The sequence below is a fragment of the Oryx dammah genome, unplaced genomic scaffold (assembly GCF_014754425.2).
Source record: "Oryx dammah isolate SB20612 unplaced genomic scaffold, SCBI_Odam_1.1 HiC_scaffold_21, whole genome shotgun sequence".
NCBI lineage: Eukaryota > Metazoa > Chordata > Mammalia > Artiodactyla > Bovidae > Oryx > Oryx dammah.
Genome location: NW_024070205.1, coordinates 38,926,558 through 38,953,118, shown reverse-complemented (window position 1 = coordinate 38,953,118; position 26,561 = coordinate 38,926,558). Strand labels below are relative to the sequence as shown.

The window sequence follows — 26,561 nt, the reverse complement described above, 5'->3', positions numbered from 1 at the left end:
AAGTTGTTTCAAAACAAACAAAGCAATGTTTCCAACTTAAAACTGCCTGAAGAAACAGATAAAGTAATGATGACAGTGTCTTTTTAAATGAAGGGTTAAAAGACTTTCAGCGAGTGTTTTTCAACCAGGAGAGACGTTTCCCCTCCAGGGCACAGGTGGCAGTACCTGGAGACATTGCTGGCTGTCACAGATGGGAGGTGCTGCTAGTATCTGGTGGATCTACAGACCAGGACTGCCTGGCATCCTGTAACACACAAGACAATCCCCACAGCAAAGAAAGGTCCTGGGCAGGTGTCAACAGTGCCAGGGTACCCTTTATGCAAAAATCTAGCCAGCACCACCAACAAAATCCTGGTCGGTCGTACTGCTCATTAACCAAGTGGCCTTAGACAAGCTTCTTCATCTTCCCATGCCTCAGCTTTCTCATCTGAGAAATGGGTATAACAGACCTCTGGGAGGAATAAGATGAGAACACATGTGTACTTATGGAGATGCTCATCCCCATTCAGGGATGGGGGTGAGCATCAAATAGGCACCTGTCCAGATCACTGCTAACCACACCTGGGGCTCCCTGAGCCCTGGAGTTCTGAGACCAGGAGGACTGAGGCCAGATTATTCCCACTCTGCTTGAGCTGGTGAGAAAGCTTGGGAGGGCACTTGCCGGAGCCCGCACAGGGCCACTAAGAAGTGCACAGCGGATACACAAAGGGGCGGACAAGTGCATAAAGACTCCTGCACCCCTCCAGCTCCCACTGCACCCACCCTGCTCAGTCCACCCACATCTTGCACCCTATGTCAACTCCTTCCCTGGGAACCAGACCCCCAAGGACCCACCGGAAGCCAGCGTGCCAGAAATGGCACCAAACAAGGTGGACACCACTGAGCCCCAGGCTCAGTTCCTGGTAGGTCTGACTTTTTAAGAGAAGGTGCTTTTTGTCTTCTCTCTCTCTCTCTCTTTTTTTTTCGTATGTGTGTGACAAAACTGCTATCATGGAGGTTTGAAGAAAAAAATAAACTGACAGCAATGGAAATTCTAATACTAGAAAAATGTCAAGAAAGCAAACGCGGGTTTCAATGAGACATTGAGCCTGACAGCTCATGGAAAAAGGCTTGAAACTGTCAAAACACAAAAAGCCCCCTTGCGAAGAGAACACAAGCACCTGCTTGTGAAACTCATCAAACCCAAAACACGCCTCACACGCTGTGTTCGGGGGCCCAAGCCAGGAGCCAGGCTAGGGCAAAGCTTTCCGTGGGGCCTGGGGACGTGGTGGGGGGGCGAGGAGGTCTGAGCTGACCGCTGGGTGTCAGGCTGGGCACTCGGTGGTGGACAACCCATGTGGGGGTGGGAGGGTGAGGAAGAGGGTAAAGGACTGAGACCTCTGCCAATGAGACCTGCCGGCTCCAGGACCAGTTCCTGAGTCTGGCCATGGCAACTACAGACAGCGTGGCCCTGGGTCTTGTCTCTTCATTATGAAATGAAGAGCATCACCCATTTCCCATGGAGCTTCTGGGTCTGTGAGACCATCATAGGACCCTGCCTTGAAACCAGAAAGGAAGCTCAAACCATTTGTGTTTGCTCCTTCCCCTGTGGTCAGGGCCCATACACAGTAGGTGCTCAATCAATGCTTGTGGCACTTTGAGGAGGACCTTGTCCTGCCTTGAAAGATATTGTCCAGGGGAGAAGAAATACTTGGCACACGATGGCTGGGGTCCCCCCTCCTGCCCCCTGCCAGGTGAGAGCTGAGTCTGCTGCCTGGATGGGTGGGGCATGGAAGGCTGCCTGGAAGAGGTGGTCTGGAGGCTGGCCAGGGATCAGAGAGAAGAGTTCAGATCAACTGAGAACTCAGGAAGGCCTGGACTCCTGGTGAGAAAAAAGGCCCCAGACACAGGGGAGCTGTCAGCAAACAGCAGCCACGATCTGCGAATGCTGACTGCGTGCAGGCTCTGCACACAGCGCTTAACAGGCCCCAACACAACAGACCCACACACCCACTCTCTGAATTAGACCCCATCTCCAAGGCAGCGCTAGTGCTAAAGAACCCAGCTGCCAATGCAGGAGACAGAAGAGACATGGGTTCGATCCCTGGGTCAGGAAGATCTCCTGGAGGGAGGGTATGGCAACCCACTCCAGCATTCTTTCCTGGAGAATCCTATGGACAGGGAGCCTGGCAGTCCATAGGATCACAAAGAGTCGGACACGACTAAGTGACTTGGTACAGATGAGGAAACTGAGACACAAAGGAATTAAGTGATTCACCCAAAGTCATGTAGCTCATAGTGCAGAATCAGGACTCTAGCCCTGTTAGCCTGCTCCCCCCACCCCAACCCCTACACCCTGGGCACCAGCAGGAGGGAAGGGGCAGGGGAAATGACAAGGAGACTGGGAAGGAGGGACAGAGAGGAGAGGAAGGGGAGGCCTCTCCTGAGGGCACGGCCGAGGAGAGAATTAAGGACAAGGTGAATGGAAGCTTCGGGCCCAGACCGCATCCGACGCAGAAGGGAACATGTCACAGTTTCCACCCACATTATATTCCCATCACATACGAGGTTGCACAGAAAGGAGGAGCAGCTTGTGGGAACCCCCCCACACAGAGGGAGCCCCAAGGGAGTTCTGGCCCACCGTGCAGAGCTGCGGTGTACCCGCGCACAGCCTTTTTGGACCCCTGGACACTCACCCACAGGCTCCAGCGTGGGCCGGAAGGTCTGAACTGGGTAGCACAGATGCAGCTCTGAAATGACAGCAGCAGGAGGACTGGGGTGCCAGCCTCAAAGAGTCTCAGCAGGCAGGACGGGAAAAGGACCCAGGCCGGGCCACAGGGCACCCTGCCCTCCCAGGGCCCCAAGGATACATGCACTTACTCTGTCCAATCCACTTCCTGCAGGCCCTCCGGTGGCATAGGACAAAGGAGCTGAAGCTGACGACCACCACCAGTATCAGAATCACCCAGAAGAGCACAGGTCCTGGAACACAGTGGTGCCCTGCCTTCTCACCCTGACATCCTGGCAGGGAGCCAGGGGCCCTATGGCAACCACACAGCACAGCCCTCACCCCAGACTGCTTCCTCCTTCTGGACACAGACTCCACTGTTGCTGACAGGACCCGGTCCTTTCCCAAGCCAGAAGAGAAACCCAGATCCTATCTATAGCTATCTGGTCCAGCCCTCACCCACCTGTCCTTTCTCGCCTGGCTCTGGGAAGCCCATGGGGAGCTAAAAAGTTGAAGGATGCACAAACCATTGCTAAAGGGGGAGAAACGGAGAGGGCAAGGAGGCAGAATGAAGAGGGAACTGAGGTCCAATAGGATGCGATCGGGGGCTGGGGAGGAAGGCAAGTGTGATGCCCAGTCCCGGGCGGCTGGCAGACAGAGCAATCAAGAGGGTGAAGTTAGGAGTCTGGCACAACTCCCGGCCCCTCCTCTAGACTGGAAACCCCTCGAGGGCAGGCACAACATCTATTCCGCACATAAGCACACTCAGCAAGTGCTCCTTGAATGAGGAGTCAACAGCCCTATGCCATGGGCACCATGACCATCTCCATTTTACAATGGAGGGAAGCTGGTGTTTGCAAAGATTAACAGGCCCAAGGTCACCCAGTGGGTAGGAATCATAGCTCAGGCCAGGTCAGCACGACTCCAGAGCCCACGCTGTAAACCATTATCTGGATATATTTCATTATCTCTTAGTACTTAACTTGCCTCTTTTTTTTTTTTTTTTTTTTGCCCCTTTGTCACTTATGAAAATCAACACATAGTTATTATGTTTTAAAATCCATGTTAGGTGCATGTACCCAATAGCTTCCCTGGTGGCTCAGTGGTAAAGAATCGACCTGCCAATGCGGGAGACACTGATTCTGTCCCTGGGTCGGGGAAGATCCTCTGGAGAAGGAAATGGCTACCCACTCCAGGATTCTTGCCTGCTAAGAATGACTTAGCAAACGAACAATAACAACACGTACCAGATAAGTGCTTCTCAGACATTCCTGTGCCTATGAATCTCCTGGGGACCATGTTAAAACGCAGAGTCTGATTCAGTTGGCTGGGGGAGGCTGGTAATTTGCTTTTCCAACAAGTTGTTAAACTGCCAAATCCAGGACCTCGCAGAGGGCTGGCTGAGCACTACCGCCGCCTAGTGTCCAGCACTAGAACTGCAAATCCTTAAAATCGCACGCCGGGAGCCGGTAATGCCCGGGTATATCACTCTTTGCTTACTGCCCTTTGCGGTATACGCTGTTACAACATTAAAAGGTGAGAGAGCTGAAGCCCAAAGGAAGTAAGAAACTAGTTAAGATCATGAGGTAGTGGTGGTTTAGTCACAGTCGTGTCCGACTCTTGTGACCCCATGGACTGTATGTAGCCCGCCAGGTTCTTCTGTCCATGGAATTTTCCAGGCAAGAATACTGGAGTGGGTTGCCATTTCCTTTTCCAGGGCATCTTCCTGACCCAAGGATTGAACCCGCGTCTCCTGCGCTGCAGGCGGATTCTTTACCACTGAGCCACCAGGGAAGCCCAGTCAAGGTCATGAGATTAGTCGCCAAATATTTCGTGAGTAGCAATTATGGGCCATGGAGAAGAAGCTGAGAATAAAATCCCTGCTCAGAAGAATCAAAGAATAATCTCTAGCAAGTGACAGAGCCACAGCTCCAGATCAAGAAGCCGACGACCTGGAGTCAACTTTGTTCCCAGGACTTCCCAAGCCCCACTCTTTCCCCCACCAAGTGATGCTGTTGCCCAGTGAGAAGCCTCCCTCCTTGTGGTCCCAGGGAGGAAGGCCCTGCTTCATGGGGGTGACCATTACCTGAAACCAGAGCCGGCTTTCCCGTGGAGGAGAAGGAGATGGGAGCGCTGGTTGAGACCGGGGTGTCCTCCCAGGCATGGGTGATACCCGGTCCATGCTCCTTACCGGTCAGGGAGTCAGCCAGGGAGACCAAGGAGTGGGTGGGGCTGCAGAGAGAGAGGCCAGAGGTAAGATGGACGACTGAGATGGAAACAGAGGTCTGAGACCCCAGCTCCTCTGCCAACAGTCTCCGCCAGGCACTTCGAGGGCAGGGCCTGGGTTTCTAGGCCTTCTGGCCTTCCACGGTGCCAGCATAGACATAGACTCACATTCTCCAAAATGACCTGCGGGCTTGGCCTAGAGATCCAGCCCATGCTCCACTGCCATCCCTAGCTGGCTGCCCCCACCCCCAGGCAGGGCCGGTGGAGAGAGAGGCTCAAGGAGTCACCTGGTAGGCGCTCCACGGTCCTCTGGGCTGGTGTTGCAGTCAGGAGGGCTCCGCGGTCCAGGTGGCTCATAGGTGGTGCCTGTCTCAGCCACACCTGCAGGGAGTGGGTTAGAAACAGTGGCAAGACAGGATGCTTGGGGCTGGTGCCCTGGGATGACCCAGAGAGAGGATATGGGGAGGGTGGTGGGAGAGGGGTTCAGGGTTGGGAACTCATGTACACCTGTGGTGGATTCATGTCAATGTATGGCAAAACCAATACAGTATTGTAAAGTGAAAAAATAAAATTAAAAAAAAAAGAGGGAGGGGACATATGTATGCCTATGGCTGATTCATGTTGAGGCTTGACAGAATCAACAAAATTATGTAAAACAAGTATCCTTCAATTTATAAATAAATTTAAAAAAAGAAAAGAAACAGTGGCAAGGATGGTTACCAAAGGGAAAAGCAGGGAGGGAGGGATAAACTGGGAAATGGGATTAACAGATATACATACTATCATATATAAAAGAGATAAATAACAGGGACCTACTGTATAGCAAGGAGCTATATTCAATATCTTGTAAATCAACCGTGCTTCAAATTTTTAAATTAAATTAAAAAAAAAAATCAGTGCCAAAGAGCCTGACGCATCAGGACCGGTGACTTCCGGGGAGGCAGCACCATGGGGCCGGAAGGACACAGCAGCCGGGCAGACCCGTCTGTGTCCTGGCTGTCTCCTTGCTTCCTCCCTCTCTGCTCCCTTCCCTCCAAGCAACAACTCTTTACTGAGCACCTGCTGCGTGCTGGGAATTGGGACAGAGCTGTGAGCAAAACAGAAAAGATTTGCACCCCTGGGGGCCAACCGGCTGGTGGGGTTCATAGACTCGGTGTCACATGAAGGCAGATGGGGTCCCTGTAATGGCAGGCTCGATCTCATCTCACTAGGGAGGCTTCCCTGAGGAGGGAGGTGTTAGCATGTGAGTGGGAGCAGGAGTTTCTAAGCAGAGGAAACAAAAGGTGGGGAAACCCCGGAGATGGGAGGGAGGAGATGGAGTCATCAAAGAAGCAGAGATGAGCCCAGTGCCCATCTGATGGTAAAATGTAGTATCTCTGAATGCTGGAATACTGTATGGCAATAAAAGAAATCAAGTACTAACGCAGCTGGGAGCTTCCCTGGTAGCTCAGACGGTGAAGAATCTGCCTGCAGTGCAGGAGAGCCAAGTTCGATCTCTAGGTCGGGAAGATCCACTGGAGAAGAGAGTGACTACCCACTCCAGTATTCTTCCCTAGAGAATCCCATGGACAGAGGAGTCTGGCAAGCTACAGTCCATGGGGTGGCAAAGAGTCGGACACCACGGAGTGACTAAGCGTATTAAAACAGCTACAGCATGGATGAACTTCAAAAGCTCAGTGAAAGAAGCCAGACACAGAAGAATACATCTTATGGAAATATCCCTGAAAAGTTAATCTAGAGTAACAGAAAGTAATTTCCAGACCAGAATACTGGAGTGGGTTGCCATTCCCTTCTACAGGGGATCTTCCTGACCCAGAGATCGAACCCACATCTCTCAAGCTTCCTGCATCGGCAGGCGGGTTTTTTACCACCAGCACCACCTGGGTAGCTATGAGTATTTGTGTACAAGCCTTTGCAAAAACATAATTTCACTTCACTTGAGTACCTAGGAAGGAGAAGGCTGTGTCACTGTGCTGACAGAATGCCTTTGAGGACCAGTTCAAGCACAGTCACTTCTGATCTGACCCAGCCACCCCTTCTCACAGACGGAGAGAACCACAGAGCCAGAGCTCGAACCAGAAATCAGGGCTCCAGAGTCCCAGCCTGGAGCACTTTTCATGGGACCGCACTGCCTCCTACTGGGGACTGAGCATTTTCTTACAAGTTTATGATTAACTGTTTTACTAGGGCAGAAGGAAATGGCCCACATTTGAAGTAGGTCCAGCCTGGCTACTAGCTCTCTCCGATCCCATGTTCCTGGTCGGGGGGCACCCCTTCCCTTAAGTGATACAAAGCAAACCCCCCACCTGCCCATGCTTCTCTTATAAAAAGCTCTCATTATGCCTCTCAGATTTTTCCTGATATTAACATTTTGAAGAGAAAGTAAGGCCAGGATTAATTTTCTTCTTGGATTAGTAGAGTCCTGAGGACCTGCCTCTTGAGAAACCTATATGCAGGTCAGGAAGTAACAGTTAGAACTGGACATGGAACAACAGACTGGTTCCAAATAGGAAAAGGAGTACATCAAGGCTGTATATCGTCACCCTGCTTATTTAACTTCTATGCAGAGTACATCATGAGAAACACTGGGGTAGATGAAGCACAAGCTGGAATAAAGATTGCCGGGAGAAATATCAATAGCCTCAGATATGCAGATGACACCACCCTTATGGCAGAAAGTAAAGAACTAAAGAGCCTCTTGATGAAAGTGAAAGAGGAGAGTGAAAAAGTTGGCTTGAAGCTCAACATTCAGAAAACTAAGATCATGGCATCTGGTCCCATCACTTCATGGGAAATAGATGGGGAAACAGTGGAAACAGGGTCAGACTTTGTTTTGGGGGGGCTCCAAAATCACTGCAGATGATGACTGCAGCCATTAAATTAAAAGATGCTTACTCCTTGGAAGGAAAGTTATGACCAACCTAGATAGCATATTCAAAAGCAGAGACATTACTTTGCCAACAGACCCGTCTAGTCAAGGCTATGGTTTTTCCAGTGGTTAGGTATGGATGTGAGAGTTGGACTGTGAAGAAAGCTGAGCACCGAAGAATTGATGCTTTTGAACTGTGGTGTTGGATAAGACTCTTGAGAGTCCCTTGGACTGCAAGGAGATCCAACCAGTCCATTCTGAAGGAGATCAGTCCTGGGTGTTCATTGGAAGGACTGATGCAGAAGCTGAAACTCCAGTACTTTGGCCACCTCATGTGAAGAGCTGACTCATTGGAAAAGACTCTGATGCTGGGAGGGTTTGGGGGCAGGAGGAGAAAGGGACGACAGAGGATGAGATGGCTGGATGGCATCACCGATTCGATAGACATGAGTTTGGGTAAACCCCGGGAGTTGGTGATGGACAGGGAGGCCTGGCGTGCTGCGATTCATGGGGTCGCAAAGAATCGGACATAACTGAGTGACTGAACTGAACTGAGGAACCCTCTGCTTTTCGGAGGTTTTCACATAGACAGTAGGAGGTGGCAGGGAGGTTCAAGAGGGAGGGGGCATACCTATATGACCAATTCATGTTGATACATGGCAGAAACTTCCCTGGGAGCTCAGACAGTAAAGCATTCGCCTGCAATGTAGGAGACCCAGGTTTGATCCCTGGGTCAGGAAGATCCACTGGAGAAAGAAATGGCAACCCACTCCAGTATCCTTGCCTGGAAAATCCCATGGACAGAGGAGCCTGGCGGGCTATAGTCTGTGGGGTTGCAAAGAGTCGGACACGACTGAGTGACTCTCTCTCTCTCTCTCTCTCTCTCTCACACACACACACACACACACACACACACAGCAGAAACCAAAACAATACTGTAGAGCAATTAAAAATCAGCAAATTAGGACTTCCCTAGTAGCTCAGTGGTAAAGAATCTGCCTGCCAGTGCGGAGACATGGGTTGGACCTGGGAGGATCCCACATGCCGCGAAGCAAATAAGCCCATGCACCATAACTACTGAGCCTATACAGCCCACGAGTCACAACTACTGAAACCTACGGGCCCTAGAGCCCGCGCTCTGCAACCAGAGGAGCCACTGCAGTGTGTCCACAGACGGCACCCAGGGAGCAGCCCCCACTCCCGCAACCAGGGAGCAGCCCCCACTCCCCGCAACCAGGGAGCAGCCCCCACTCCCGCAACCAGAGAGCAGCCCCCACTCCCGCAACCAGGGAGCAGCCCCCACTCCCCGCAACCAGGGAGCAGCCCCCACTCCCGCAACCAGAGAGCAGCCCCCACTCCCGCAACCAGAGAGCAGCCGCCACTCCCGCAACCAGGGAGCAGCCCCCACTCCCGCACCCAGAGAGCAGCCCCCACTCCCCGCAACCAGGGAGCAGCCGCCACTCCCGCAACCAGGGAGCAGCCCCCACTCCCGCAACCAGGGAGCAGCCGCCACTCCCGCAACCAGAGAACAGCCCCACAGACGGCACCCAGAGAGCAGCCCCCACTCCCGCAACCAGAGAACAGCCCCCACTCCCCGCAACCAGAGAGCAGCCCCCACAGACGGCACCCAGAGAGCAGCCCCCACTCCCCGCAACCAGAGAGCAGCCCCCACATATGGCAACTAGAGAGCAGCCCCCACTCCCGCAACCAGAGAGCAGCCCCCACTCCCGCAACCAGAGAGCAGCCCCCACTCCCCGCAACTAGAGCAAAAGCCCTGCAGCAACAAAGACCCAGCACAGCCAAAACTAAATAAACAGAATTATTTCTTTTTTAAAAAGTAAATTAAAAAACATTAAAAAGAAAAGACGCTGTGTCTTTCCATGTGGTCACCAGACCATTACCTGAATTAGTTGAAGCCTGGAGACCTTGGGCTACAAGGAAGATAATGCAATTGTTATGATAATTTCTACTTGTGTTTGAGATGTCCTGGGGATTCAGTCAGAGTTGACTTGGAGAGGACTGGGGGAGCTCTTTTGCTCAAGAACACTAACTGTAGCTACACCCAGGAAACAATGGAAACAGTGACAGACTTTATTTTCTTGGGTTTAAAAATCACTGCAGCTGGCGACTGCAGCCATAAAATTGAAAGACGCTTGCTACTTGGAAGAAAAGCTATGACAAACCTAGACAGCATATTAAAAAGCAGAGACATCACTTTGCCAACAAAGCTCCATCTAGTCAAAGCTATGGTTTCTCCAGTAGTAGTCATGTATGGATGGGAGAGTTGGACCATAAAGAAGGCTGAGTGCTGAAGAATTGATGCTTTCAAACTGTGGTGTTGGAGAAGACTCTTGAGAGTCCCTTGGACTGCAAGGAGATCCAACCAGTCAATCCTTAAGGAAATCAATCCTGAATATTCGTTGGAAGGACTGATGCTAAAGCTGAAGCTCCAATACTCTGGCCACCTGATACGAAGAGTTGACTCATTGGAAAAGACCCTGATGCTGGGAGGGATTGGGGGCAGGAGGAGAAGGGAGACAGAGGATGAGATGGTTGGATGGCATCACCAACTCAAAGGACATGAGTTTGAGTAAACTCTGGGAGATGGTGATGGAAAGCCTGGTGTGCTGCAGTCCATGGGGTTGAAAGATTTGGACACGACTGAGTGATTGACTGAACACCACCACCCCGTTAGCACCCTCTGACTTCCCTAAAGGCAACCTGCGACAGAATCCAGCAATAAAAATGCTGTCCTTCCTCTAAGCAGAGAAATTGGGCCCAGTACTCCTGGGTGCCTCTCATCCCTTCTCTGTATGTATTTACCATAACCTCTCCATAATCTTCCTCCTTCCTCCATGAGTTACTGATTCTCCCCTTTTTTCCTCCTGTGGATCTGAAGGTCAACAGAAGACATCATTTAGTCCCTACTTAATCTGCCTGTGTTCTCTGGAAAAGGCTCACTGGAAAGTGGGGCCGGGGGGAAGGAGAGGGAGCAGGAAGGAACCTGCCTGCCCTTAGACCCATTTAGAAACTTAAAAATATATATATATTGTTTGAAGGTGAAGGTGAATCAGACTTAAATACTTCTCTGTAAATCCAAACACCTGATCCTTGGGCCAGTTAAAGGAGAACGGTCTTAGCATCAAGGTCAAAAGGAATCTTTTCCCATACACCCAGAAACTGCTTAAAATTAGATGAAATTTTCATCTTCATACTTGAGCTGTACATTTTTTGTCAGCCTTTTATTTTCCCTAGAGTTTTCAATTGCCTTTTTTCTTTTCTGTTGATGAAAGAATAATGTGCCTTCACCATATTCTCAAGTTGTTCACCTCTACTACTGATGAAATTGACCGCCATTCTAACTTCTTTTCCTGTAGACAATTCCCTGGCACCCCTCACTTTCCTGCTCTGATGAGGCTCAACCAGATGTTCTCATTTCTTTAGCACCGGTGTCATTCTGGGACTCCCCTTCTTTGCTCTCCTGGGATGGAGCCACTGTTTTCTAGATTTCAAGGCTTTTCTTTTTTGCCCCTCATTTAACTGGATTACATCTTGAAGTAACTTTCTAAGAAAGGATAAATGGGGATGTGGGGAAGCAGACTGCCCTTTTATGTCTGAAAATGCCTCTCTTGTTTTTGCCATGTTGTGTGACTTGCAGAATCTTAATTCCCTGACCAGGGATTGAACTTGGGCTCCTTCAGGGAAAGCTCTGAGTCCAAACCACTGAACCACCAGGGAATTCCCTGAAAATATTTTCAATCTGCTTTCAAACATAATTGCATTTAAGCTAAAAAAAAAATTCTCCGGTCAACTAGGAAGGAGCTGGTGTGGTCCAGTGGAGAGTGCTTGGGGTGACTCAGGATCTCTGTGTCCCAGCTCTACCTCTGGCTCTACGCATGGTTCCCTCCACCCGTAAAAAGAGGTGGCTGGGTCAGATCACAGGTGGCCAGCTTTGATCTGACCCGCAAAGACATTCTGTGTAGGCCAGCACAATGCCCAGGCATCCCTCTCCTAAGTATTTACCCATGAAATGAAAATGCATGTCCACACAAAAACCCATACATGAACATTTGTAGCTGCTTTATTCATGATAGCCCTAAACTGGAAACAAGCCAAATGTCCATCAACTGGTGGGTGGATAAATAAATGGTGGTACATCTGTTATGCCAGGCTTCCCAGGTGGCGCTAGTGGTAAAGCGTCTGCCTGCCAATGCAGGAAGACACAAGAGACGCAGGTTTTAATCTCTGAGTTGGGAAGATCCTCCGGAAAAGGCAATGACAACCCACTCCAGTATTCTTGCCTATAAAATCTCAGGGATAAAGGAGTCTGGCAGGTTACAGCCCATGGACTCGCAGAGTCGGATGTAACTAGGCATGCACGTGTGCACATCCATTATGTCTTGACGTGATCCATTATGTCTAGACGTGGGTACTCTTCATTCATCCTGCTTTGCTCTTGGTAGGTCATTTCAATCTAAGTCTCATTGTGAGGTTGCCAAGAGACTGCCTACTCTGGAGGGATGACCGGGTCAGGGCACCACCACATGTCCCCCATCCATAGGCCCTGGAAACAGACTCTCCAGCAAGTACAAGAAAAAGCAAAGGCAGTCAAGAAACACCTCCTTTCTTCTGCAGTGGTCCTCTTGCGCCCTCTAATGTCATATACTAGAATCACATGCATAAAGAGAGGAATGCTTGAAGAGGCTAATCTCTTATTGCACAGCAAGGGTTCATAGTTGAATTGGGGCCTGAGAGGCAACAGATTGGTAACAACCACACTTTCTAAAAGTCATTTCTTGTCTTCTACTTTCTTACTGTTCCTTCTTCGTTGCCTTCTGTTGTCACTCTGTGGTTGTAACTTCTCGAATTTTTCTGTGAACACTAATTATTTTCTGTTTGTGTATCTTGTTATTTTCCTTCATACTGCTATTTTTCCTTATAAGTCTGAAGATCTATACTTCTCATTCATATTTATTTAAAAAGAATAGTGCTGAATATTCCAGCAGCAGGTGGGGTTTCTTTTACTGTGCTTTTAGTGTGTCCTTTTCACCACGGGTCTCCTCTCTCGGCAGGAGGTCTGCCTGGGAACTCTGGGATCGTGGGTGGGGAGTGTGAGCTGGAAGGCTTTCACTCAGGGTGACTGGGCAGGAATAGCCTACTGACAGGGTGTACTTCCAAAGACACAAGCAAAGAGGGCTTTGCACCAGAGTGGCCAATACCTAGTTATCCCTAGATAGTCCTTCAGTGAGTGTCGTTAGACAAAAATTTGATCATTTTCAGCAGGATATAAAAACTCAGGCACCATCTCTCAGACTGGTCAGAGCCCATGGTATATCATTGCTGCACATTTTGTCGTTGTTGTTATGTTCATGTATTTTTTAGATTGCACTAAGCCAGGGGAATGGCTCAGAGGTTAAAGCGTCTGCTTCCAATGCGGGAGACCCAGCTTCGATCCCTGGGTCGGGAAGATCCCCTGGAGAAGGAAATGGCAATCCACTCCAGTATTCTTGCCTGGAGAATCCCATGGACGGAGAAGCCTAGTAGGTTACAGTCCATGGGGTCGAAAAGAGTTGGACACGACTGAGCGACTTCACCTTCACCTTGGTTGGTTGGTTTTGCATTGTTGGTAGTTTACTTTCTAGTCGTATCCAACTCTTGTGACCCCATGGACTGTAGCCTGCCAGGGTCCTCTGTCCATGGAATTCTCCAGGCAAGAACACTGGAGTTGGTTGCCATTTTCTTCTCCAGGGGATCTTCCCGACCCAAGAATCATAGCTGGGTCTCCTGCATTGCAGGCAGATTGTTACACATTTTTAATTTTTATGTTGGAGATGAAGTTGCAGCTTACTGCACTTTCTAATTCTTTGCTCCATCCCCATCCTTCATTTTACTTACCTGGTCTGAGCCCAGAGCCTCCCTGGGGGTCTCATGAGCAGGTTACCCTCACTATTCTGGAGTGAATTCTGGGGTGGGTTTTCCTCTCCTTAGGTTTCATTTGTTGCCACCCTGTCATCTGTTTTCCATCTTCTAAAAAATTGTTGAACTCTCTCATCTGCTGATGGACTCTTTTTTGTTTGTTATTTTGTCTGCTGTCGAGGGTTTATAGTTTTTTTCACTCTGGCGAATGTCCACCATTTGAATTGGAAGCTTCCTCATAAGCTTAATATTGATCTATCTTGAGTCAATAAAACAACCTTGCAAGCAAGTCAAGATTTTACCAGCCCAATAATTTCAAGGAGAAGAATAACAAAATTTTTAAATAATTTAAAACAATCATTAGAAACTCTTGCCTAAATGCCAAGTTTGGATTTTTTTTTTTACCATTTCCTGGATCTAACTATTCAAAGAGAAACCATAGCCCAGATCTGACCTAGTTAATAGCTAGGAATGAAGGTCATTTGTTTGTTGGAGGAGGGGAGAGGCACAGCTGTAGGGACACAGAGCTCAGCCCCTTGGTTGGGGGGTGTGAACTGCTTACCCTGGAGCTTGGTGACCATCCCTGGTGGGCAGTTGGGGCGGGTGACGCAGCGGGCACAGGAATGGGTGACTGGCGTGGCACAGAACATGCCAGGTTGACACTCACAGACTCGGGAAGAGTTCCATGTGCAAGGCGTCTTCTCCACGAGGCCATCTGGGGGACAGAGAAGGGTCCCGAGGAAGGACTGGAATGAAGAGGGCAGGAATCCAGAGAACCCCCGGAGGGCAGAGACAGATTTGCCCAGGAACACGTGCTTATTTGATTATTCTGTTGAGCAGATCTTTTGGTGCAGAAAGTAACTATGCCTAATGAAAGAAGTTGGCTAAAAAAAGGTGTATATAGGGATTTCCCTGGCAGTCCAATGGTTAGGACTCCGTGCTTCCACTGCAGGGGGCACAGGTTCGATCCCTGCTCAGGGATCTAAGATCCTGCATGCCGTTCAGCACAGCCAAAAAAAAAAGAGTCTATGTTCTATAATTCTATTTATAGGAAAAGCCAGAAAATGCAAACTCTTTCATAGTGACAGCATACCAAACGCCTGAGAATGGAAGTAGGGGCAGGGAATGGTGGGAGGGATGGTAAGGAGCTTGAGGAACCTTTTGGGAGGTGGACAGACAGTTCATTATCTTGATTGTGGTGATGGTTTCACAGCCACACACGTCTCAAAATTTATCAAACTGCACACTTTAAACATGTAACTTTTATTGTATATCAACTGTATCTATCTGTATCTAGTATGTCAACTGTATTTATTGTATGTATCTGTATCTAGTAATTTACTATTACTATCTGTAATAGTAAAGCTATTAAAAGAAAAATCCCCCCCCCAAAAAAATTTTTTTAAGAAAATAATTCAACGATTAGGGGTGAGTGAGCATGGGTAAAGATGAACCAAGACTGGCCATGACTTGATAATTTTTTAAAATTGGGTGATAGTTCATAACCACTTCTGATTCTCTCTACTTCTGAGGATGTTTGAAAATTCTAATGATGAAAAGTGGGGTTTTCTCCAAAATAAATAGAAATTGTTAGTGGTTTTATAAAATACAAAGTGTGACAATGCATTTATACATCTTTAGGGATATTATGACCAACCTAGATAGCATATTCAAAAGCAGAGATATTACTTTGCCGACTAAGGTCCGTCTAGTCAAGGCTATGGTTTTTCCTGTGGTCATGTATGGATGTGAGAGTTGGATTGTGAAGAAGGCTGAGCGCCGAAGAATTGATGCTTTTGAACTGTGGTGTTAGAGAACACTCTTGAGAGTCCCTCGGACTGCAAGGAGATCCAGCCAGTCCATTCTGAAGGAGATCAACCCTGGGATTTCTTTGGAAGGAATGATGCTAAAGCTGAAACTCCAGTAATTTGGCCACCTCATGCAAAGAGTCGACTCATTGGAAAAGACTCTGATGCTGGGAGGGATTGGGGGCAGGAGGAGAAGGGGATGACAGAGGATGAGATGGCTGGATGGCATCACTGACTCAATGAACGTGAGTCTGAGTGAACTCTGGGAGATGGTGATGGACAGGGAGGCCTGGCGTGCTGTGATTCATGGGGTCGCAAAGAGTCGGACACGACTGAGCAACTGAACTGAACTGAACTGAGGGATATTCTGCATGCTTTATTAATGGGTGAAAACAGAATTACTGTATCAGTGGATTAGATAAATGCAATTTGTTAAATAAAGACATTGGTGGGATACTTAGAGGCTTAGAAGCCCTGCATGATAAAGACAAAGGACTACACTATTAATTATAATATTGTATTAACATAACCAAGCCTGTTTGAAGCAGTGTTTCTAGCACTGTATCCAGATTAACTCAGTTTAACCTATTTAACTCTCAGAACACCTCTCTGAAAGAGGTCTCTTATAATGTCCATTTTACTGATGAGGAAACAGGCCCAGACAGGTTAAGAAACTTGCTTGAGTTTATAAGCTCTCAAGCAGTAGAGCCAAGATTTGACCCCAGGCACTTGGGCTCTACTCCACAGCCTCTAAGGGCTTCATTTACGCAACTTGAAGGAATTCTGGGGCCCAGAGTCATCTCTTTATTTCCTCATTTGACACAGCAGCTGTGATAGATTATATTTTTTTCTAGTAATGGCCACAGCAATAGCTTTCGGTCTGTCTGCTCTTCCAGAGCTTGGCCACTTACTCATCCAAAAACTTGACTTTTTTCCCCTTCCATGACTCCAGGGGGAACCTGTCCCCCTGCCTTCAGAGGCAGAATGCAGTGGAAGTTACGCTATGTAATTTCTGAAAGTGTGTTAGTTGCTCAGTTGTGTCTGACTCTTTGCAACCCCATGGACTCTAGCTCGCCAGGCTTCTTTGTCCATGGGATACTCCAGGCAAGAATACTGGAGTGGGTTGCCATTCCTTCTCTGGGGGATCTTCCCGACCCAGAGATCGAACCCAGGTCTCCTGCATTGCAGGCAGATTCTCTACCTTCTGAGTAGCTTTTGAAGCTGGGTCATAAAAATGAGTATGGTTTCTATTCTACTACCAACTCATCTTTGGGTTCAGCACCCAAGTTCAGTTCGGTTCAGTTCAGTCACTCAGTCGTGTCCGACTCTTTGCGACCCCATGAATTGCAGCATGCCAGGCCTCCCTGCCCATCACCATCTCCTGGAGTTCACTCAGACTCACGTTCATCGAGTCAGTGATGCCATCCAGCCATTTCATCCTCTGTCATCCCCTTCTCCTGCCCCCAATCCTTCCCAGCATCAGAGTTTTTTCCAATGAGTCAACTCTTCGCATGATGTGGCCAAAGTATTGGAGTTTCAGCTTTAGCATCATTCCTTCCAAAGAAATCCCAGGGCTGATCTCCTTCAGAATGGACTGGCTGGATCTCCTTGCAGTCCAAGGGACTCGCAAGAGTCTTCTCCAACACCACAGTTCAAAAGCATCAAAAGCACCAGCACCCAAAGGAAGCCCAAATAGCAGCCAACATGAAAAGGATCTGAGGGCATCAAACCCAGACCCATGAATGAAGAAGGTGCATATGATTCCAGCTCTCAAGCTTCAGGTTTTCCAACTGAAACCTCAGACCTCATGGAGCAGACACCAGCTGGCCCTGTGGCGTCACATCTGAATTCTGACCCACAGACTCCACGACTACAATGAATGGTTTGCTTTTTGCCACTCAGATTTGAGAAAATTTTCTCTGTGGCCTTAGTAACCAGAACAGTGACCTCCAGTGACCACAAACAGAATGTCCTTTCCCCCACGTGGCCTCCCCTGACTCCAGTCCATGTTGCTGCAGAGACAGAATCACACCTCCCCCTGGTGGTGCAGGCTGTCTTGGGCTGGGGCTACAGCCATAGCAGTCTGGGACCTGGGTGGCTGCATGGACTTCACAGGGCGGCTGGTGGTGCGGCAGGCAGCTGGCCGCAGGGAGAACACCAGCAGTCAGCCTCTAAGTGCTTGTACAGTGGTGCTCTAAGAGGCAGTGGAGTGAGTGATGAGCCCAGAACCTGGTAGCAGATGCCAGGTTCAAATCCTGGCCCTGCCATTTGTGAGGCCTGTGGCCCTGGAAATCCCCTGACTTCCCCAAGCCTCAGTTTCCTCTTCTGTAAAATGGGGGCAATCTCAATCCAGGCATCATGGGATAGGTACAAAAAATAATGAGACAAGCTTGAAACGGGTAGCTGATTAACAAATGCTTCCTTGCAAGACAGAGTGAGTGCATGGAAACTCTCTGAAAGGGAGTCATGGCTATCAAAGCCCACAATCGTCAGTGGGAGTCACTAGAAGCCGATTGCTCAAAAAATACCAGTGAGGTGAACCAGGCTCCCAAGGAGTGAGCATCCAGGACTCAACTCAGGACTCCCACCCCCAGATTCTTGGCCTCTCCTTCCAAGACCATCCCTGCTCTCTGGAAGAGGCCCCAGGAGGAGAGGCATGGCCCTTACCTCCTGAACATGTCACACAGGCCTTGCAGCGACCGTCCCTGTCCAGGTAGTAGTCGTGGTTACACTGCTTCCTGCAGTCAGCAGACCCCCGAGGGCACGGGGGCTGCAGGGTCAGCCCTGGGAAAAGAAGCAAAGAAGCTCCAGGCCAGGTCTCGTGGGCAGAGGCCTCACGCTCACCCTATCCCACCCCTCATCACTGAAGCCCCCCAGCTCCCAAACTCTGCACGTGTCAAGTAGTCCTTCAGGGGGAGGCCTCAGGCTCAGAGAGGGAAGGGATGTGTCTAACGTCACACAGGTAAAGAGAGCTAACTGCCTCCAAAATGGCCCTCCTGCTTCTGGTCCCTCCCTTTGCCAGAGTCCTCTCCCCAGTCTCATTGCTCTGTCACTGCCCAGCTCAAAACTTTGGTAGCCACTCTCTCTTTGAGTTCAACAAGGATACAAGGATGCCTACCATCACAACTTCTATTCAGTTTGGTCCCATAGATCATAGGCAATGCAATAAGGCAAGAAAAAGAAACAAAAGGAGCAAGGTTAGAAAGTAAGACATCAAGCACTTATGGACAGATGATACCACAGACTGCACAGACCATCCGAAGAGTTTGTAGAAACATTACTAGAAGGAATAAGTGATTTTAGCAAGATAGTTGGATATAATGTCACTATATCAAAATCAATTGAATGTCTATATATTTGCACTGAACCACATGAAATTGCTGTTTAGATAGGACAGAAATAATCAAATATTGGCATGTCATGCAGTTCAAACTAGTCCTAACAATAAAAAAGTTAGCACATGAAGTATTGAAAAAGATATCATTTATATTATCAACAGAAATACCAAGGACATAGAAATCTAACAAAAAGATGTAAATATCTCTACACAGATCATAATAAAACATTATTGGGAGAATTTAAAGAAAGCCCAAATGGGGAGAGGGATAAATTAGGCTGTTGGGATTAACATACACACATGACTATATATAAAACAGATAATCCTACCCATACAAATATGGACCCTTGATTTACAACAAAGATGGCATGTAAAACAGTGAGGAGAGGACAATTTATTTGATAAATGGTGTGGATTCAACTGTATATTCATAGGGACACTTTAAACAAAGGCAAAACAGTAATGACCTTAGGAAATAAATGTAGGATGTTGTTGAGACCTCAGTGGAGGAAAAGCCTTGCAGAGCAGAACATGAGAAGCACTAGTCATGTAGGAAAAGATGGGTCAATTTGACTACACTGAAATTAAAAACACCTCTTCATCAAAAGACACCATAAAGAGGATGAGAAGGCAAGCCACAGGGTGGGAGACGATGTTTTAAACACAACTATAAGACAAAGGGCTCAAACTCAGAATTATAAGAAGTCCTAGAGATCAATTCAAAAAAACAAAGAGAAATGAAAACATATTCATCAAAGACTTGTTTTTCATTATTCACTACAGCCAAAAGGAGAAACAACCCAAATATCCAAAAACTGTTTGTTAAACAAAGTGTAATATTCTTATACATTCATGTACAATGGAAGACTATCAGGTAATAAACAGGAGTAAATGGGGACCCTAATCTGTTGCCATGGGAACTAGAGGCGGGCATCATATTGATACCTGCAGAGATGGGCCTGCTCCGCTGCCCCAGCATGCCTCAGTGTCTGGTACCCAAACCAGGAAACAAGTGAGTCCTTCCATTCTCTACTCTAGCCCTCCAAGGTCTCAGTTCCAGAAGGCCTTGAGAGCCTCTTCTCCCCATACTGGTTCAGTGACTGTTTGTTTGCCCTGGCCACCCCACACACAGTACCCCACCCACTGGACACCACTGTCCTGGAGACTGCCCCTGGCTCCTCTAGAGAGCTTACCTGGATCTGGATTGAGCTTCACCATGAAGGAGCTGGAGTTGGGAGTCATTTTAGAAGCATCTTCTGGGGTGAGGGGGATGTCCCCTCCAAGAAGCATGGTCCTGGCACCAGGGCTTGCTGGGGAGGTCAGGGTGGGCTTGGCCTGGGGGATGGCGCCACTGGGAAGGAAGCCAGAGATGGGACTGGCAATTCTTCTGATGGTGCAGGGGGAATCTGTGCTCAGGGGTAGTCGTTTCTATAGAGAAGGGGCCCACAGCCTCTGGCAGGCCCTCTGTCAGATCCTGGGAGCAAGAGCTGCGTTTTCTTGTCCTTCTGGGTCTCCTGTGTGCTCAGGGAAGGCTGGGCACACAGTAGGGCCTCAATGACCTTTCTGCTCAGCAGAGAGCCCCCCTGGAGCCCTGACACCCTGGACTGACCCCCATCCACATCCCCAGCCCACAGTGCCCTGGGTCTCCTATCAGGTGGGACAGCCCCTCACAGGGTCAGCTGGATAGTGTGGGGCTGAGAGTCACCTGGTGGGGCCCTTGCAGTCCTGCGGGCTGGCGCTGCAGTTGGAGCTGGCCCTTGGGGAAGCTGGCTCACAGATGGTGTCCCTCTGTGCTGTGCCTGCGGGGAGGACAGCGATGCCTTCAGCTTTGGTGCTGAGGAGCCAGAGACTCCAGGAGCAGACCTCTTACCACCACAACCCAGGGGAACACAGCGGCCATCTGATCTTTGTGCCTGCCCAGCATCCATTCACCTTTGGGGTAAAGTAGCCCAGTTTTCCCGGGAGAATTACACCTTCCACATTCAGTGTCTGTGGTAAGGAGCTGGGACAGACTGACCACCCCACTCCCACTTCCAGGAATAGCCATGGGACGGGCTGCACCAATCAATCCATCCCATTCCTGTGGCCATGATGGGCTGGCTCAGGGGTGGGCACATGACCCAAGCCACGTCTATGAGAAGCAACTTCAAGGTTTTGTTTTTGTTGTTGAGAATATAGGAAGGAGAAACAGATTTTCCACTGGAGTTGAGTAGGAAGCAAGTCTGGAGCTGCTGGTAGATATTTTACAGGAAAAACAACACACAGTGGGGTAGAGATGAGAGACGGAGAAAAGACAGAGCTCCTGGATCCAGCCATACCTGAAGTTCCACAAAGAAAACTTTCAATTACATGAACCAAATAATTTGTGACCTGCAAACCGCAGAGTTCTGAAGAATACTGGGTGGAAGCAAAGCGGAGAAGGAAACATAGTGCTTTCAATCAAGTGGACCCGAGTTTGAACCTTTTGGTGGAAGTGGCTATGAGCGAGGCTGACTCATCTCATCTACCTGCACTGTGGTGGGGTGACAAGACTTGAGCATAAGGTTCAAGCACTGGATTAGATATTCCCTGCTCTGTGATCTTAAGCAATTACCTGCCATCTCTGAACCTCAATTTCCTCACTTGTAAAATGGGGCTAATACAGCCTTATGGAGTCTGGAAAATTTCAGAGGAGAAAGTCGGTGCAAGGTCTTAGGGTAAGACTTAGCTATAAGCTCTACCTGAGGCAGAAATTACTTTCCATTCTATAGCTGGAGAGACTGAGGCCCTGAGACTTGCTCGGCGGGAACTCTCACAGAGGAATCGAGCCAGGGTTTGGCAGCCAAAGGATGGAGTGCTTTACAAGCAGTGCTATCCAATAAAATATGTGGATCACAAGTCACCATTTTCAATTTTCCGGTAGCCACATTTTGGATAGTAAAGAACAAACAAGTGAAATTAAGCAATACATTTAACCCAATATACCTAAAGTATGAACTTTCCCAATGGCTCGGCAGATAAAACATCTGCCTGCCAATGCAGGAGGTGCGGGTTTGATCCCTGGCTCAGGAAGACCCCTCGGAGGAGGAAATGGGAACCTGTGCCAGTATTCTTGCTTGAAAAATCCCACAGACAGAGGACACAAATTATGTCAGTAGATAATCAACATAAACCAGTCCATCCTAAAGGAAATCAACCCTGAATATTCATTGGAAGGACTGATGCTGAAGCTGAAGCTCCAATACTTTGGCCACCTGATGCGAAGAGCTGACTCATTGGAAAAGACCTTGATGCTGGGAAAGACTGAGGGCAGGAGAAGAGGGCAGATGATATGGTTGGATGGCACCATCGACACAATGGACATGTGTCTGAGCAGACTCCAGGAGATAGTGAAGGACAGGGAGGCCTGGCATGCTGCAGAATATGGGGTCGCAAAGAGTCCGACATGACTGAAAGACGGAACAACAAATTCAACATAAGAAATAACAAAATGTACACTTTCTGTGTACTAAGTATTTGAAATCCAGCGCATACTCTATACTGACAGCCCATCTCAAGTGACTGGCCACATTTTAAGTGCTCAGTGACCACAGATGGCCAGTGGTACAGCTTTAGGCAGCGGTCTGGGGGCCAGGAAAGAGAGGCCTCTGGCGCCACCGTGTGGCAGATGCAGGAATGCCGTCGAGAGAGCCCGAGCTGGTCCACAGGTAGCAGCAACAGAACTCACAGCAGCTTTTCTTACAGAAGAGCTTCTAAGCAAGAAAAGCCCCCATGTAAGGCCTTCCAGTTACACTTCCTCATTTACAGAAGGTGATACCGAGGCCCAGAAAGGGCTGGGAACACACCCCACAGATGCAAAGCTGTACAAAATCCCAGGCATCTGATGCCCAGTTCAGAACCCTTTCCCAGGTGGCACTAGTTGTCATTGCAGAAGACACAGGAGATGCAGGTTCGATCCCCGGGCTGGGAAGATCCCCTGGAGAAGGGAACAGCTCCCCACTCCAGTATTCTTGCCTGAAGAATCCCATGGAAATCCCATGGACAGAGGAGCCTGGGAGGCTACGGTCCATAGGGCCACACAAGAGTCGGACAGGCCTGAAGTGATTTAGTATGCATACATGCACCTCACCTGCCTGCAGCTGGCAGGCTTCTGAGGATCCGTCTACTGAAGGTTCTGCATGAGCAGGGCGAATCCAACCAGATTTGAACTCCACCCGCCCCCAGCTCTGATCTCCCGGTCACATCAGTCGACAGACATCTCTGAGGAGCAGATACCGCGCTTCGCGGGGAGATGTCTGTGAATGTGCTGGGCATGGTCCTGGCCCTCATGAAGCTATGGGGAGAGACGGAGACAAGCACTGACCACACTGAGACAGAGACCAGTGTTCGCATCCGTGTTGGGAAGGAGACGTGATCTGTGAGAGGTCAGGAGGTGATGTCTGGACGGACAGCTGAAGGCAGAGTTGAGTTCACTGGGTGAACAGGGAAGGAAGGGTGTTCCAGAAACAGGGAACAGCATGTGCAAAGACCTGGTAGAGAAAGCATGGCACATCCATGGACCAAAACAGGGAAACCAGCTCTGATCTTCTGGGAAACGCCAGGACAGAAACTTCAGGTTTCTTTCTTGCTTATCAAGCATCAGGGAACTTCTGCCCCGAGCCTCAAGCCAACCCAAGACCTCCTCCAGCCAGGGCAGTGCCTGGAACTCTTTCTGAACCTGGGACCTGAGGTGCAGGGAAGGGACCGCAGGGGCCTCTGGGCGCATCCTCGGCATCATCATGATAGGAGATGTCATCTGTCCAGCAGGAAGGAGGAGGTGGGAGGTCGAGGTGAGGGTGGGGTGGCATCAGCACAGATCGTGGTCCTGGGCGGTGGGGATACTCACCCTGCAACTTGACAGCCATTCCTGCCGGGCAGACAGAGTGGGGGATGCAGCGGGCACAGGAGTTGACGACTGACGTGCCACAGAACATGCCGGCCCGGCACTCACAGACGCGGGAGGAGTTTCTTGAGCATGGCTTCTTCTCCACGAGGTCTGAGGGACACAGAGAAAGGTCACTGGGGACTCAAAGAGGGTGAGGGAAGGGACCCAGAAAGCCCCCATGGACAGTCCAGCACATGAGGGAAGACACTGCGGTGGTCTTCCGCTGGGCAGGGCAGCTGGCATGCCCTGCTCTTCCTTCCAGACTGTTCCTGAGATGAGGGCAAGAAGGCAGACGGGGTCCATGAGGTAGCCTCCACCTCCTAGCCCACATCCCTGGAGATCACAAAAATGATATTAAAAATAAATGAATATCCCAATATTAAAATGGGCAAAAAAGACGGCGGGATATTACTTGCATATTTCGAAGTGAAAGCAGCCAGTTGGAAAGGCTACCTACTGTGATTCTAACTACATGACATTTGGGAAAAGACGAAACTAGAGAGACAGTAAAAAGATCAGTGGTTGCCAGTGTTTGGTAGGGGTGGGGGAGGGGAAGATGAATGGGCAGAGCCCCAAGGATTTTTAGGGCAGTGAAGCTATTCTGTATGCTACCGCAACCATGGATAGATGACATTATAAGTTTATCTACAATGCAAAGAGTGAACCTTAATGTAAACTATGAACTTCAGTTAATAACGCACCTACACTGGTGCATCAGTTGCGACAATGCCCCACACTAACGCAAGGTGCTAATAACACTGGGGAGTCGTGGGAAATCTCGGTACTTCCTGTTCAGTTTTTCTATAAACTAAAAAAAAAAAAAAAAGTCTATTAAATTGTTTTCAATGGGCAAAGGAATGGAGAATACCCTTCCCCTAGAAGATACCCAAGTGGCCAGAAAGCACATGAGAAGATGCTCAACGTCACGAGTCATCAGATCCATCCATTAGTCATCAAAACAAAACCACAATGACAGACCACACTGTATCCACTAGGACGACAGAATATAAATGTCAGTGACAATAGTGGGTAAGGATATGGAGAAATTGGAATCCTTTTAGAATGCTAGTGGGAATATAAATTAAGACAGAGCTGTGGAAAGGAGTCTGGCAATTCCTCAAAAAGTTAAATATAGATTTACCATAGGATCCAGCAATTCTACTCCTAGATACATATCAAAGACAACTGAACACATATGTCCATACAAAAACTTGTCTGTGAATGTTCATACTAACATTATTCATACTAGCCAAGAAGTAGAAACAACCCGATATTCATCAACTGATACACAGATAAACAAAATGTGCTATAGCCATATAATATTATTCAGTCATATAAAAGGAATGACATTCTGATACACACTACAAATGGATAAACCTTGAAAACACTACATATAATAAAATATTATTCAGTCATAAAAAAGGAATGACGTACTGATACACACTACAAATGGATAAACCTTGAAAACACTACATAAAGTGAAAGAAGCTAGACACTAAAAGCCACGAACTGCATGATTCCAGTTACATGGAATGTCTAGAGTATGCAAATCCATCAAGACAGAAAGTTGATTAGTAATTGCCAGGAAATGGGAGGAGGGGAGAATTAGGAGCCAAGGGATTTCTTTTTTTTTATTGAAATAAAGCCGATGTACAATAGTGTATGTTTCAGGGATGCATGCCTAGTTACATCCGACTCTGCGAGTCCATGGACTGTAGCCTGCCAGATGCACAATTTTGAAAAGATATAATCCATTTATGGTTATCACAAAGGAATTCTCTGGGGGGAGGGAATGTTCTGGAAATAGATAGTGGTAGTGGCTGCACATATAAAACCACAGCACTGTACACTTTAAATGATGAGTTTTACCTTTAAAAAAAATCACTGGTAAAAATAATATTAAATGCAAATATCCCTGAGAAAACAAGAAGGGGCATCCCCGGTCAACCAGAAATGATGAGGACTTCCTGGAACAAGGAAGGCAGATGGGGTTGGATGGAAAAAGGAGACCACAGCCCAAAATATACCCAAGAGGATTATGCTGGAAGAGGCTCTGGTGCTTGTCTCCAAGTGGGTGCATGGCCAGGGCGATGGGGAGGGAATCTACAAGCAATGCAACAGCATTACCCAGCTAGGTCCCTCACCCCACACTCCTCATTCATTCATGCCACAGAGCTAAGAAGCCAGGCATCTCCCCAAGGAGACTCAGGTGAAGTGAGCGGATCAGCCCTGCAGGGAGGAAGGGACCCTGCAGACCCAGAGGAGCAGCCTCTGGCAGACCCTGCCCAGCAACTCGCTCACCTTCACTGCCTCTGGAGGCAGGTTTCACCCTCCATCACCACCCCACCTTCCCCACCTCCCACCCCTATCCAGGTCATCAGATAACAGGCGCAGACCTTGAAGTCACCGAAAATCAAAGAAAACCAGCACCAAGAAAAAAGAGCCCCAAACTCAAACAGAACTAACACTCAAGAAAACAGATATGGAGAAGGAAATGGCAACCCACTCCAGTACTCTTGCCTGGAAAATCCCATGGACAGAGGAGCCTGGTAGGCTACAGTCTATGGGGTCGTGAAGAGTCGGACACGACTGAGCAGACTTCACTTTCACAGAAAATATGACAGTCTAAGTAGGAAAAATCCCTACCTGCATTGTAGACAGACACTTTACCGTCTGAGCCACCAGGGAAGTCCACAATATAGTATATACACTATTAATTTTGGAATCTACAGACCAAAACATTTATCTGAGGGGTAAAATTATGAGTGAGAATGATTTTTCCTTTTGCGTTTTAT

General features: G+C 48.6%; 1 protein-coding gene across 1 annotated transcript in view; it reads right to left on the bottom strand.

The window, feature by feature from the left end:
• The window catches only part of TNFRSF8 (TNF receptor superfamily member 8), a 38,362-nt gene extending 14,485 nt beyond the window's left edge, over window positions 1-23,877 (bottom strand). The window contains exons 1-9 of the mRNA XM_040262836.1: window positions 23,728-23,877; window positions 20,569-20,662; window positions 20,057-20,214; window positions 18,194-18,310; window positions 14,281-14,433; window positions 5,221-5,314; window positions 4,794-4,939; window positions 2,860-2,961; window positions 2,676-2,729 (exon numbers count right to left, since the gene is read on the bottom strand). Of these exons, the coding sequence (XP_040118770.1) occupies window positions 2,676-2,729; window positions 2,860-2,961; window positions 4,794-4,939; window positions 5,221-5,314; window positions 14,281-14,433; window positions 18,194-18,310; window positions 20,057-20,214; window positions 20,569-20,662; window positions 23,728-23,815 (1,006 nt within the window). The 5' untranslated portion in view covers window positions 23,816-23,877. The remainder of the gene's footprint in view (window positions 1-2,675; window positions 2,730-2,859; window positions 2,962-4,793; window positions 4,940-5,220; window positions 5,315-14,280; window positions 14,434-18,193; window positions 18,311-20,056; window positions 20,215-20,568; window positions 20,663-23,727) is intronic.
• Window positions 23,878-26,561: the final 2,684 nt, after the last annotated feature.